Below are 13,321 nucleotides of genomic sequence, written 5' to 3' on the forward strand. Positions count from 1 at the left end.
GTGAAATCACTAGGAAAAAAGTGTGAAATACATTTGCAAAAAAGCTATCATTTGGGTTCTATCAGTCTTAATGTAGAACAAGGAAATGGAGGCCTAAAATTGTCAAAGGAAAAAAGTTAAGGAATACTGAACAACTGTAATTTGCATTAATGAAAAGAAAACATACAAGCAATGAGGCAGTATCTTAATGAGGGCTTAAAAGGATTTGAGTCTATCGCTATTATGGCCAGAAAGTAGTATGCTCTCCCTGTTACAGCAACATCACTACTTTGCCTGGGGATCCTAATATCTAAAATTTTCCATCAAGTTATTCCTAGTTCTCAGACCAAATGTTTTTTTTTTTTTTTTTTTTTTTGAGGCAGAGTCTCACTCTGTTGCCCAGGCTAGTGCTGTGGCATCAGTCCAGCTCACAGCAACCTCAAACTCCTGGGCTCAAGCGATCCTTCTGACTCAGCCTCCCGAGTAGCTGGGACTACAGGCATGCGCCACCATGCCCGCCTAATTTTTTCTATATATTTTTAGCTGTCCAGATCATTTGTTTCTATTTTTAGTAGAGATGGGGTCTCGCTCTTGCTCAGGCTAGTCTCGAACTCCTGACCTCGAGTGATCCTCCCGCCTCGGCCTCCCAGAGTGCTAGGATTACAGGCCTGAGTCACTGCGCCTGGCCCAGACCAAATGTTTTCTACTGAAATCTATGCCTCATTCTTTTTTCTTGTCAACAGAAAGAAAAAAGACTTGCTTGGGCCTTTCTTATCATGCACAGTGTGCTCTGTGTTCCTGCCACCTCATCAGCTGTAAGTTTCACTGCAAGGCTAACAGGACTATGTAGCTCCCTGTTAGCAAACTGGCACCCTGAGCTACACCACCACTCTGGCATGCAGCTGAGCTAAGTTTGTGCCAAAGCCCTAAATAAAGCTCATGTGTACAAGAGGGGAGAGTCTTATACTTAAGGTGAATTTTAAAATTAAAACTGCTGTATTATCACAGAAATACATGTCTTTACCAGATGACAAGTGTCCATGGCAAGTCCCCCAGTTTCTTGTTTCTACTCTGACATTCACAGAAAATGACTATGACCAAGAGATCTTTCCCAAACTGTGACAGACACTCAGCCACACTCAGAGACTACTTTCTTAGCATCATGGCTCCTAATCAGCTTTGACTGACTTCCAGCCCCAGATTTAAAGAGCTCCCATGATTAAGTCAGGTCTACTTGGATAATCTCCCTTTTGCTTAACTCAAAGCAACCTTAATGAAACCAACAAAATCCCTTTGCCAAATTACGTAACATAATCATGGGATATCCTATCATATTCACAGGTTCCACCCACACACAAGGGGAGGACATTACACAAGGGCAAGGGTCACTGGGAGTCATCTTAAAATTTTGCCCAACACACCTCCCTGTTTTCCTACAATCTAATAGTTAGAGGGGATTTCCTGTAATCCACTAATAGTTATAGTGGATTTTTAAAATAGATTCTTGTTGGGTTTTCTACATATTAATACATGATCATGTCATCTGCAAATACACATAGCTTTACTTCTTCCTTTCCCATCTTATGCACTTTATTTTTGTCTTTTCTCATTTCTCTGTCTTGGGCCTCCACTACCATGCTGCATAGAACTGGTGAGTAGACATCCTTGCCTTGTCCTCAGGGGGAAAGCACTCAAGAATAACATATTAATATAATGTATAAGTGTGAAGTCAGCTGTAGATTTTTAGTAGATGATCTGTATCAGGTTGAATAAGTTCCATTCATAGTTTACTGAGAATTTTTATCATGAATGAGTGATGAATTTCTGCCAACTGCTTTTTTTGCATCTATTGAGATAATCATGTGAGTTTGCTTTTTTTAGTTTGTTAGCAGTCTGTACATTATAAGTGATAAATAAAAACATGATGCTTTAAGAGTTGTCCACCTCTCTTAGGTTTTAAGGAGTATCTATCCTGGCATTCAGAAACTGCGTGCAAGGGGAGCCAATCGTTGAATATTAGGTCTGGCTAAAATCCTTCATTACCATGGAACACTGACTTCTTCATCTTTTCCTGTAAAGGATCAGGTAATAAATATTTTAAGTTTATTTATTCATATACTTAGCTATTCTCTAAAATGTTGCCATTTTTATATGGTCACCATTGTTTTAAGTTGAACATTATATGATTAAAGATACAAAACACACAGCTACTGCTGTATCTTTAGTGGACATTTCAGGGACCAAATAAAAATCTAGGCTTAAAAGGGAACAGGTGAGAGAATCAAGCATGAGACCCAGAATGGTGAAATCAAAGGAAACTGTAAAGGATGTCTCAGATTGAACTATTTGTTGCAGTCGGAAGAAAGAATCATGAGAATTTTATGTTAAAAAATTAAGTTACTAATCAATCAGTACTCTGCTATAACTACTCTCTGGGTTAAAGTTAAACTCTTTTCAGGCAGGATTCTATAATTAGCCCCATTTCACCACAAATTTTTGGATATATATCCGTAAAGTGACTTACCCTCTGTGAGGAATTAAGATTGTCTGTGTGATTGGGGAAGAGCTCAAGTGTCAGGGATGGCTGTTTCAGAATTCCTGGCATAAGATCCATATTTGAATCACTATCTTGGTCCGAGATGTTACTTTCCAATGAATCAGCTATGATGTAAAGAAAAAAAGCAATATGATACCATCTACTTCTTGGAGCAAAAATGTTTAAATTAATTGTGCTCACTAATTTAAGTCACTTAAAGCATTGCTTCTATCTAGAACATTCAGAAAATGAGTACAAGGGCAGCTAATCACTGAATATTAGACCTGGCCAAAATCCTACATTACCATGCAACACTGACTTCTCCATCTTTTTCTGCAAAGGATCAGGTAATAAATATTGTAAGCTTTGCTAGCCATACAGGTCTCTGTTGCGTATTCTTCTTTGTACTTTATTTATAACCCTTTAAAAAGGTAAAAACCATTCTTGGCTGAATTTGGCTTATGTGCTATAGTTTGCTGGCTCCTGCTCTACAAGATAACTGAGGTAAGATTAGAAAATATTTGACTTCTCAGATGTAGAATGTAATAAATGCCAGCTGGGTGTGGTGGCTTATCCCTGTAATCCTAGCACTCTGGGAGGCCGAGACAGGGGGATCGCTTGAGATCAGGAGTTACAGACCAGCCTGAGTGAAACTCTGTCTCTACAAAAAATAGAAAAATTAGCTGGGCGTGGTGGTGCATGCCTGTAGTCCCAGCTATTTGGGAGGCTGAGGCAGGAGGGTTGCTTGAGCCCAGGAGTTTGAGATTGCAGTGAGCTATGATACTGCCACTGCAATCTATGCAATCTAGCCCAGGCAACAGAGTGAGACTCTGTCTCAAAAAAAAAAAAAAAAAAAAAAAGAATAGAAACAAAAAAATATAATAAATACCATTGTTACTCTCTGAATTATTTTGATTATATATTCAATCATGTAAGACTACGCCAAATAGACTGGGACATCCAAAAGCTACAGAGGACCTAGTCTCCGTGATTAAAGAGCAATCCTTACATCATTTCAACATCTCTTCCAATGCAATAATACTGCACAAAAAAGGAATATAAAAATAGATCCTAAAATAGCACCATGCAAAAAATGCTCTTACTCAAGGACTCCATAGGAGAAGGAACTACAAAAGCTATTTCCGTAAGGGCATCCGCATAATACAGCACCTTCTTCTGTCCATTGAAAATGCTAGCCCCGATATCTTCAGAGGAAATCACTTCATCTAGAAACAAGAAACAGTACATTATTGCTTCAAAAAAGTGGGAAAAAACAGTGTCATCATGCTTTATGAAATGTTAACTGGCTAATAAAGTGATAATAAATAGAAGATATGTTTCCAATAAGAATCAACAAGTGTGTACAAATAAAAAATTACAATATTCATTAAATCTCTTTATACATAAAATCATTACCTTAGAACATAAAATCTTCATGGTTTCTGAAATGACTATAGACAGGAAAAAAAATGAAACGACTCTGTATCAGACCACTTTGATTAGCAGGGCCTTTAACTCATCTGCATAAGGCAGATTAAGAAAGCAGTCCTGAATCTCCACCACAGTGTACCTGTTTTCCTGAGTCCTGGGTGGACAGAGTTGGTCTCTGGGGAGGTGGTGGAGGGTGGGGTATCAGAGGGTCGTGTGTGCCTTACAATGATGGAGGAAGTCAGGGTGAACAATCAAGGAGGTCTTCATTCTCTAGCCCTGCGGGTTCTATGTGTGTTAGGAGTGGGGCAAGGGGGTGGTCCCTGTATCCAGGGTAACAAGAGCGTGCTTGTGTGTCACTGAGCTCCCCACTAAGGGATGCCTGTTGGAGGGCTTGGGTCTCATTTAGGAGATAGGTCCACAGATTCATGCTTAGGCTTGCAAGAAGTTGGTAGAGTCATGGTTATTCTGGTTGGAAACCTGACTGGACCAGAAACTAATTTGTAACTTGGGTAAAATATCAAACCCTCTGAACTCAAGCTTCTAATCTGCAAAATGGAGATAAAATTACCAGATAATTTATGACTGTGTGGGAATTAATGAGTCTTGAAGCTTGCAAAGTTTGAAAAACAATAGGTCTTGGCATCCTATTTGACACCATATTGTCTGATATAGGTAATCTTCAAAATGTGGATAATGATGGGATCAAGTATTTGGATGGCTGTGAAGATTAAAGGAGATAAACCCAAACCCTGGGTTTAACCATGGGCTGTCATATGTTACTCCATTCTTGGTAAATATGGTAATTTCCAGAGCCTTAGGGATATTTGATTTGCTCAACAGGGCCTCTGTTTCTACCTCTCCCAGGCAAAGAGGGGATGCGTAGGGGGGTCTTGTGGCCTTCGGATGCCTGTGGCCTTGCCTCCAGGCTAAATTAAGCCTTTTCCCTCCTGCCTCCGGGGACTTAGAATGGAGAGAAGGGGTAGGTCCCCTCAGAGTGGACAGGGCCACCTCACCCTTAGAGAGGTAACCACAAGACCCTATTAATGCAGGAGGGAATCACCCAGTGCAGGAGTCCCTATTAACAGCTCTCTTTGAAAGACACAGGACAGACTGGGGAGGGATGGGGGTGAAGGTGACCACTCATTTCTCTGGCTGGAGCTCTCATAAGGATTGGGAAGCCTTTGCAAGCTGTGAGGTCAACAGCTTCAAAGACTGTTTAGTGACAGAAAAATGCTCACAATATAGGGGAAAATAGTCTACGGCCATACCACCCTGAACGCGCCCGATCTCATCTGATCTCGGAAGCTAAGCAGCGTGGTTAGTACTTGGATGGGACACAATACAGGGGAAAATAGGGAAAGCAGTCCTTTTGGAACAGGTAAATAATCAAACAGAAGAACACCCAGGCTCTCTGAAGGGAATGAGTGTGTTTGTATGTGTGTATGTGTGCGCGTGTGTGCGTGCAGACTCTTGCTTACAAGGCATTTCTGTCCCTGGTCTCTCTATGCTGCTCCTCAGCTCTGCTTCTGCTCCCCCTTCCTCAGTGGTCAGTGATGTCACATAAAAACATACGAGAGTTTCAGTAATAATATCTGCTCTAAGCCAGCAAGGCTGAATTAACAAAAGAAATATTCCTGAGAGCCAATATAGTTCTCAACTAAAACGAACTCAATGTACTACCAATAATATATAAAAGACCAAAAACCTGACAAAAAAATTGTGCAGAGGAAATGAAGAAGTAGCTCTCAGGAAAGAAATAAAAACATGAAAAGATAATCTAAATCATAATTAAAACCAGAAAATCTCTCACCTAACAAATTGGAAGATACCTAATGGTGGTAAATGTGTGGCAAACAGGAAATTTAGACCAAAGGTTAGCAAACTTTTTCTGTAAAGGATCAGATAGTAAATATTTCAGGTTTTGCAGGCCATATGGTCTTTGCTACAACCACTCAATTCTGCCATGGTAGCATGAAAGCAGTCATAGACAATATGTAAAGGAGAGTGGGGATGTGTTCCAGTAAAACTTTATTTACAAAAACAGGCATAGGCTTTAGTTTGCTGACTCCTGGTGTAGGCTCTGGGCAGGCACTTTGTATCTATTGTAGTAGACACTGAAGTTACAGCCCAACACCTACTCTACCTGCCCCTACCCTGCAGCAGCCCTGAAGTACGGCGGGGACTGGCCCTTTATGTCAACTCTAACTCATCAGTGTCTCTCCACTGGGGTCATTCCATCTCTCTTGCTATAGTTCCAGGGTAGGGGGATTCTGAGACCTGGCTAACCTCTCCTCTTCAGGCTAGTGTGGCATATAAATGTAAAACCTGGAACTGCCTTTCTGCTCTATAAGAGAATCCAGGTTGGACACAAAGCTAACATACAGAGAACAGAGCTAAAGGAAAACTGCAAAGAGATAAACAGGAGAGTTAATCAAATGACACCAAAAACTTAACCAATTCTGGAATTTTCAGTTACATGAGGTAATAAATCTAAGCCAGCTTGGGTCTGATTTTCTGTTACTTGCAACTGTAAGTATCCAACTGATATATTTATCAAAACAAAAATGTGCATTGGACATACACACTACCCACTTCAGAAAGATAATACTAACATTCCAGGGACATCAGGAGCCCAGGAACAAAAAACATTAGCCAGAGGCCGGGCGCGGTGGCTCACGCCTGTAATCCTAGCACTCTGGGAGGCCGAGGTGGGCGGATCGTTTGAGCTCAGGAGTTCGAGACCAGCCTGAGCAAGAGCGAGACCCCACCTCTACTAAAAATAGAAAGAAATTATATGGACAGCTAAAAATATATATAGAAAAAATTAGCCGGGCATGGTGGCGCATGCCTGTAGTCCCAGCTACTCGGGAGGCTGAGACAGGAGGATCCCTTGAGCCCAGGAGTTTGAGGTTGCTGTGAGCTAGGCTGACGCCACGGCACTCACTCTAGCCTGGGCAACAGAGTGAGACTCTGTCTCAAAAAAAAAAAAAAAAAAAAAAAAAAACATTAGCCAGGAGGGGCAAAGGTCTTTAGTTTAAATTTAGACTTGCTCTGGTCCTAATTACAGTTCCTCAGGAGGATTTGTAGGGTTGGGCAAGAATCTCTTAGAGATAGACAGCTGTTTACTGCAAAGGATATGATATATCCCAAGAATGTAACCTTGAATTGTGACTCTTCATAGACTCACAAAGTCTATAAAACACATCTGTTAATAGAAAACTATTTATTAGACAAAACACCCTTGCTAGGAAGCTGTATTGTTTGTTATAATCTGTATTTATTACAGTATTTTTACATAAAACTGAATTTTACTCAGACTATAAAAAAGGAACTTATCGGTATTGTAATAATTGTCATTAATTCTGTATTAATTAATCCTATCATTATATGTATATATCTTTCATATACGCAGAGAATGTCTAGAAAAATATATAAACTGTTATTAAGTTATCCCCTATAAAGACTGAGATTAGGAAAAGGAGACTTTTCCATTATATACCCGTTTGGTTCTGTATTTTTCACAAGACTATAAATTCATAGTAAGGGGGGGAGAATAAAAAACCAAGAAACAAACAAATAACCATTATGAATTTTACCTTGTTCAGGTCCTTCACCATCATCACAACTGTTAATAGACCAACTGGTGGAAACATGCCCAGTCCAACCAGGGTGTCTGCCGACATCTACTGACCAGCCAAGGGAGAGCAAAAATTCTAGGAAATGTGGCTGAACATTTCTGGAAGACTCCACATTCTTTAAAATCTGAAACAGATACCAATCATCAGCTATAACGAAGGAAACAAAAGAACATATCAAAATAAATCTTCATAAAAATTGGTTAGCTTTGAAGCTTATGACATATGAAGTCCAAGTTCAGAATAAATTTGAGGATATACCACTACAATGAAAAATGCATGCTCTGGAGTTACACAGATTTGGATTAGCTGGGCCTCGGGCAAGCTTCTTAACTTGTCTCAGTTTCATCATCTATAAAGTAGGGATAATAATAATAGTTGTGGAGATTAAATGAGATAATGCAAGTACAGCCCTTATGTGTCTTCCTGGCAAAACACTTACTGAACCAGACAAGTTTACCAAAAGACATTATGTCCCTGCTTTCACAGAGTTTACTGTCTGTTTAATGAGAAATATTACATAGATATGTGATTATTTAATTACAAATCTTGACAAACGCTGTAAAAGTACAGACCTCCTAAAAATTCAATAAAGATTAAGCATTATTAATAAATATGTGTGAAAATATCCTTTTCTTTGTCCAAAGAAGAGAATATAGCCACTCCAGAAAAATGAAGTAAGCAGTAGGTTCTCTCCTCTTAACTAAGTACCAAATGTAATGCTTTGGCTTCCTACTGGCCTCAGAAAGAGCCCCTCATTCTAAAACAGTGCTTCTCACCTGGGGGTGATTTTTCCCTCCAGGGGACATGTGGCAATGTCTGGAGAAAGTTTTGGTTGTCACAACTGGTGGGACACACTATTAGTATCTAGTGGTAGAGGCCAAAGATGCTGCTCAATGTTCTAAAATACACAGGACAGTCCCACAATAAAGAATCATCTGGCCCCAATGGCAATAGTGCTGTTGTTGGAAAACTCACTTCTAAAATAAGGAAAATAAGAAATTCTCTCTAAATTGAAAAGTAAAGTGGGGAGGAGCAGGGAGCAGAGTATATCAAAATCACCTGGGGAATTTTCCTAAAAATAAGATTCCCTTAGCCTGTTCCAGACCGTCTATATTAAAATCAGCAAAGGCGGGATCCTGGAATCACTATTTTTAAAAAGCGTCCCCAAACGACTGATGCAGCCAGTCCACTTGTGAAAGTCAAAATATAAGAAGTTACACCCATTACTTCCACTGGGCATCACCGCCAGGTCACCACCTCTCAAGTACAGAACCAGTCTCTTTAGAAGTGTACAGTGTACCTATTTAATTCCCCCATATCCCTTCATATTCTTATAGTGCCAAGAAACTTTTGACAGCCAGTTCCAGCTTTTGCAATTAAAATTTTTATCTAGAAGTGAAATTTTTAAATAAACAATTTCTGAAAATGTAGTTAAGCAGCAATAAGTGAATCAAATTCAACTTGCAGGCCACTTGCTGGCAGCCAGAAATTAATCTAAATCTACAATGTGCCTAGGAAAGCAGGTCTCAGCCATTCCGAAGGAGGCCTCAGGAAATCTTCATTGTTTCCTAGTCACCCTCAGCCCCTGGAAACCTAAGGCAATTGAACTGGTTTAGGAGTTGCCTCAAGGGTTTGTGTCTTCTTTTGCAAGTAGGAGAAAAATGGTTCCATTATTCTTGTATGAACAATGCACTAATCTTCCTTCAAAACAGATCCCTAATCTCTGTAATTAATCTTATTTTACTGAGGTTCTTCCAAAAAACTTGAGCCCACCAATCTTACCTTTGACTACCCACCAGCTCACCTTCTCCCAAACTTAAGCATATTAGACCCTGTAACGAATTTCACAAAGATGCAATACTCTCTTACCTCTGGGGAATTTACACATATCATCACTTTGTTAGTAACAATCTGCTTCTGACTTTTTACCTACCCCTACCCTCAATGCCTACCTCAAATACCAGCTTAACTGTCTTTTCCTCCAGGACACCTTCTTAAAACCAGGTTAGATTTTCCTGTTACAGCTTCTATGAAATGCTTTAATGCCCGTAATAGCACAGTTTACTACGGTTGCTTATTTAATCTTCTGTCTTCTCTCTAGAGAGTAGTTTTAGGAGGCCAAAAATCTTATAGATCTTGTTCACCACTGTAACCCTGGTACCTAACAGCAGCATGAAATGAAAAGAACTTTCTCATAAATCAATCTTCTTTGCTAATAGCTCACCAATAATTTGAAACAGTGCTTCTAGGGTAAACATTTTGTGACTTTGGTAAATTTCTTAAGGTATGCTAATTTGATTAGCTAATGGGCTTATAATGGTTACAGTAAATCTTCTAAGATCATACTGTTACAGTGCCCTACACACCCAAATGCTACATTTTACAAATCTTCCTTTGGCCCTTTCCTAGTCACAAAAACTGCCTGCCTGTTCCATGTTTCAACTATTCACTTCCAACAGAAACTTCAAATCTCCTGCCATTTGCTCTCTGTTTTCCATTCTTGCCTCTTACATATTCACTTAGTGTTCTGTTTTTATCCTTTATTTCAGAGGTTATTTCCCTCACTGCATACTATGCATGCCTCAACTGAAACGTGGTGCTTGTGACATCACCTAGCAGGTAAGCTCCTCAAGAGGAAACTCTGTTACTCCCTTCCATACCTTGGCATGCTGAGCCACAGGGAAGATGTTCAGTAAATATTTGTGCTGTTATTTTATTCTTAAGCAATTAAGCCTAGTTTTAGCTTTTTGTGCCTAACTTCCTGTATTTTAGTTTCTTTTGTCTTATAAATCCAAATTCCTTAAGGCGAAGAAAGGCATGCAACAGTTCCTGTCTAAATCACGTTCCTTGAGTGTCAAAAGACTCAGAACTCTAAGCATCACAGTTTTGTTTTGTTTTTTAATTTATTTTTATTTTTATTTTTTTTAGAGACAGGGTCTCCCTCTGGCTCAGGCTGGTTTCGAACTCCTGAGCTCAAGCAACCCTGCCTCGGCCTCCCAGAGTGCTAGGATTACAGGCGTGAGCCACCGAGCCCGGCCCTAAGCTTCACGGTTTTAGCTAACTCAGTTTTTGAAATGGTGCATAATAAGTCTTTAAGCATCAAGTATAAAATATTCATTTCTTACCATGGACAGTGCAAACCATATAAAATTCTATACATGAAAAAGAAACTTTTAATCTGAGGAATGCAAGCCCCTGTAAATTATCAGGCCCAACGAAGCATTGAAATGTGAAAGCAGTCATGTCTTACTCTCCCTAAGTAAGCTGCCTGATATATGGACTCTAGACTGAGTGTTACCACCAATAGCTATAAATTAATCCAACAATGCCCCACACTGGACACCGTAACTCATAGCCTATTGTTCAATAATGTATAGCCAATCACCCATCAATGTTATTTCTATAAACCAATGAGAATTCCTGACAAACACCTTTTGTAACCACCCCCTCTCCTGATTCGTCCTTTTTCTCTCTAAAAACTTGAGCCTCTCCTTTATTCTCTGGAGCACTTTTCAGTGTTTCCCAGGCTGCAGTCTTCAACCTTGGCCCAAATAAACTCTCTATATTAATTTTGCTTCAGTTTCTTTAAGTCAACATACATTTATAGCACAAAAAAATTATCCAAAAAAATTTTCAGAATTCTTACCTCTTGGTTTGTTTTCTGACCTGGCTTCATATAGAAAATAAAAACTGTGTCGAACGGACGACATGGCAAGAGATCCAGATACCCAATGTCATCAAAAAATCCAGGTATCGTGGAATCAAGTGCAATAAGGTGAGGAGGTAGACGACTATTTGCAGGTTCCTACCACCAAAGGAAGAAAGGAGCCATTATTATTTCATTATTCTAATTATAAAAGCAATACTGAGTAAAAATTGAGTAAAAAAAAAAAAATTAAAAAATAAGAAATTATTTGGTATTTTTGTATACTTCCTTCCAGTTATTTTATTTGCTATTTGTTGTTAAAGACAATTTAGATTATATTGTGCATATAATTTTGGATCCTGTTTTCTCTATAATATCATATATTATCTCTATGTCATATTATATTATACCTATATAACATATAATATAGATAATATTTCTTTGGATTATAATATTTTTAATGCATTTTTCCTCATTCATTGACAGTGGAAATACCAAATGATACAGCCACTTTGAAAGACAGTTTGGTAGTTTCTTACAAAGCCCAACAGTCTTACAATACAATGTAGCAACTGAACATACTGGTATTTGCCCTTGAGTTAAAAATGTATATCCACACAAAAACCTGCACACGAATGTTTATAGTAGCTTTATTCATAAATACCAAAACTTGGTGAAGTACTATCTTGGGCAGAAAAAACACACACAAAACAAAACTTGGAAGCAACCAAGATGTCTTTCAATAGATGAATGAATAAATCAACTGTGGTACATCCATACAATGGAATATTATTCAATAATAAAAAGAAATGGACTTTCAAGTCACAAAAAGACAAGGAGGAAACTTATATGCATAATGATAAGTGAAAAAAGCCAGTGTGAGAAGACTACATATTGTATGATTCCCACGACATGTCATTCTGGAAAACGAAAATTACACAGAAATAGTACAAAGATCAGTGGTAGCCAAGGGTTGAGGGGGGAACAAAAAGGGAGGAACAAATAGGTGAAGCACAGTGAATTTTTAAGGTAGTGAAACTATTTGTGTAATACTGTAATGGTATACACATGTCATTATACATTTGTCAAAACCCACAGAACTGTGCAATACAGAACGAACCCTAATGTAAATTACAGACTTCAGTTAATAACGCACCAATATAGGTTCACTAATTGTAACAAATGTACCACATCAATGCAAGATATTAAATTAGGGGAAATGGCAGGGGAGATTTTGGGAGCTCTCCATTCTTTCTGCTCAATTATTCTGCAAACCTAAAACTTCCCTAAAAAAATTTTTTAATGCATTTTTTGTTTTGTTTTCCTCCTAATCCTTATCTTCTTTGAGATCTTGATCTTGCCAAAAATGGTTCTGCTAACCGTAGTATTTTTCAGGAAGGCATCCCCCAGAGATGGCAAGAGCTATTCTCTTTCATATTGGCAAGGATTGTGAGCCTGGTCTTCTGATCTGTTACACAACATTCCTAGCAAGGGCTGGGGCAACAGTCTATAATAAAAGACTTTAATATTTCAAAGTTGAATAGTCTATGACCAGTTATCACACTAAGTGAAATAAGTAAAGAGTACAAATAGCTTCATATCAATTCAGGTCATATTCTGCCACTAAGTGAATTTGCTATAAATGTACAAAAAAATTTCTATATTTCAGTTTTTACTTTGATATCATGAATAAGGAATTGTGGACCTGTAACATGCTGCAATACACCTTATAGGGTAAAATGTCCTCAGTCGTCGTCGTCTTTTTTTTTTTTTTTTGAGATGGAGTCTCGCTCTTCTGGGCTAGAGTGCCGTTGCGTCAGACTAGTTCACAGCAACCTCAAACTCCTGGGCTCAAGTGATCCTCCTGCCTCAGCTTCCTGAGTAGCTGGGATTCCAGGCACTCGCCACCACACCCAGCTAATTTTTCTATTTTTAGTATAGATGGGGTCTCCCTCTTGCTGAGGCTGGTCTCAAACTCCTGACCTCAAGGGATTCTCTGGCCTCCGCCTCCCAGAGTGCCAGGATTACAGCCTTGAGCCACTGCACCCGGCCTCTTCTTTTTTTTTAAGTAAGGTATTTTCTCAGCTTGTT

General features: G+C 39.0%; 1 protein-coding gene across 3 annotated transcripts in view; it reads right to left on the reverse strand.

Annotated features, from left to right (window-relative positions):
- Window positions 1–13,321, reverse strand: part of RALGAPB (Ral GTPase activating protein non-catalytic subunit beta) — a 98,090-nt gene that overhangs the window by 9,244 nt on the left and 75,525 nt on the right. For all 3 annotated transcript variants that reach the window (XM_069496677.1, XM_069496676.1, XM_069496678.1), the window contains 4 exons: window positions 11,231–11,389; window positions 7,543–7,708; window positions 3,619–3,741; window positions 2,504–2,640 (listed from right to left, as the gene is read on the reverse strand). In XM_069496677.1, coding sequence (XP_069352778.1) covers window positions 2,504–2,640; window positions 3,619–3,741; window positions 7,543–7,708; window positions 11,231–11,389 — 585 coding nt within the window. The remainder of the gene's footprint in view (window positions 1–2,503; window positions 2,641–3,618; window positions 3,742–7,542; window positions 7,709–11,230; window positions 11,390–13,321) is intronic.

This window comes from Eulemur rufifrons, chromosome 20, assembly GCF_041146395.1.
Source record: "Eulemur rufifrons isolate Redbay chromosome 20, OSU_ERuf_1, whole genome shotgun sequence".
In the NCBI taxonomy this organism is placed as follows: domain Eukaryota; kingdom Metazoa; phylum Chordata; class Mammalia; order Primates; family Lemuridae; genus Eulemur; species Eulemur rufifrons.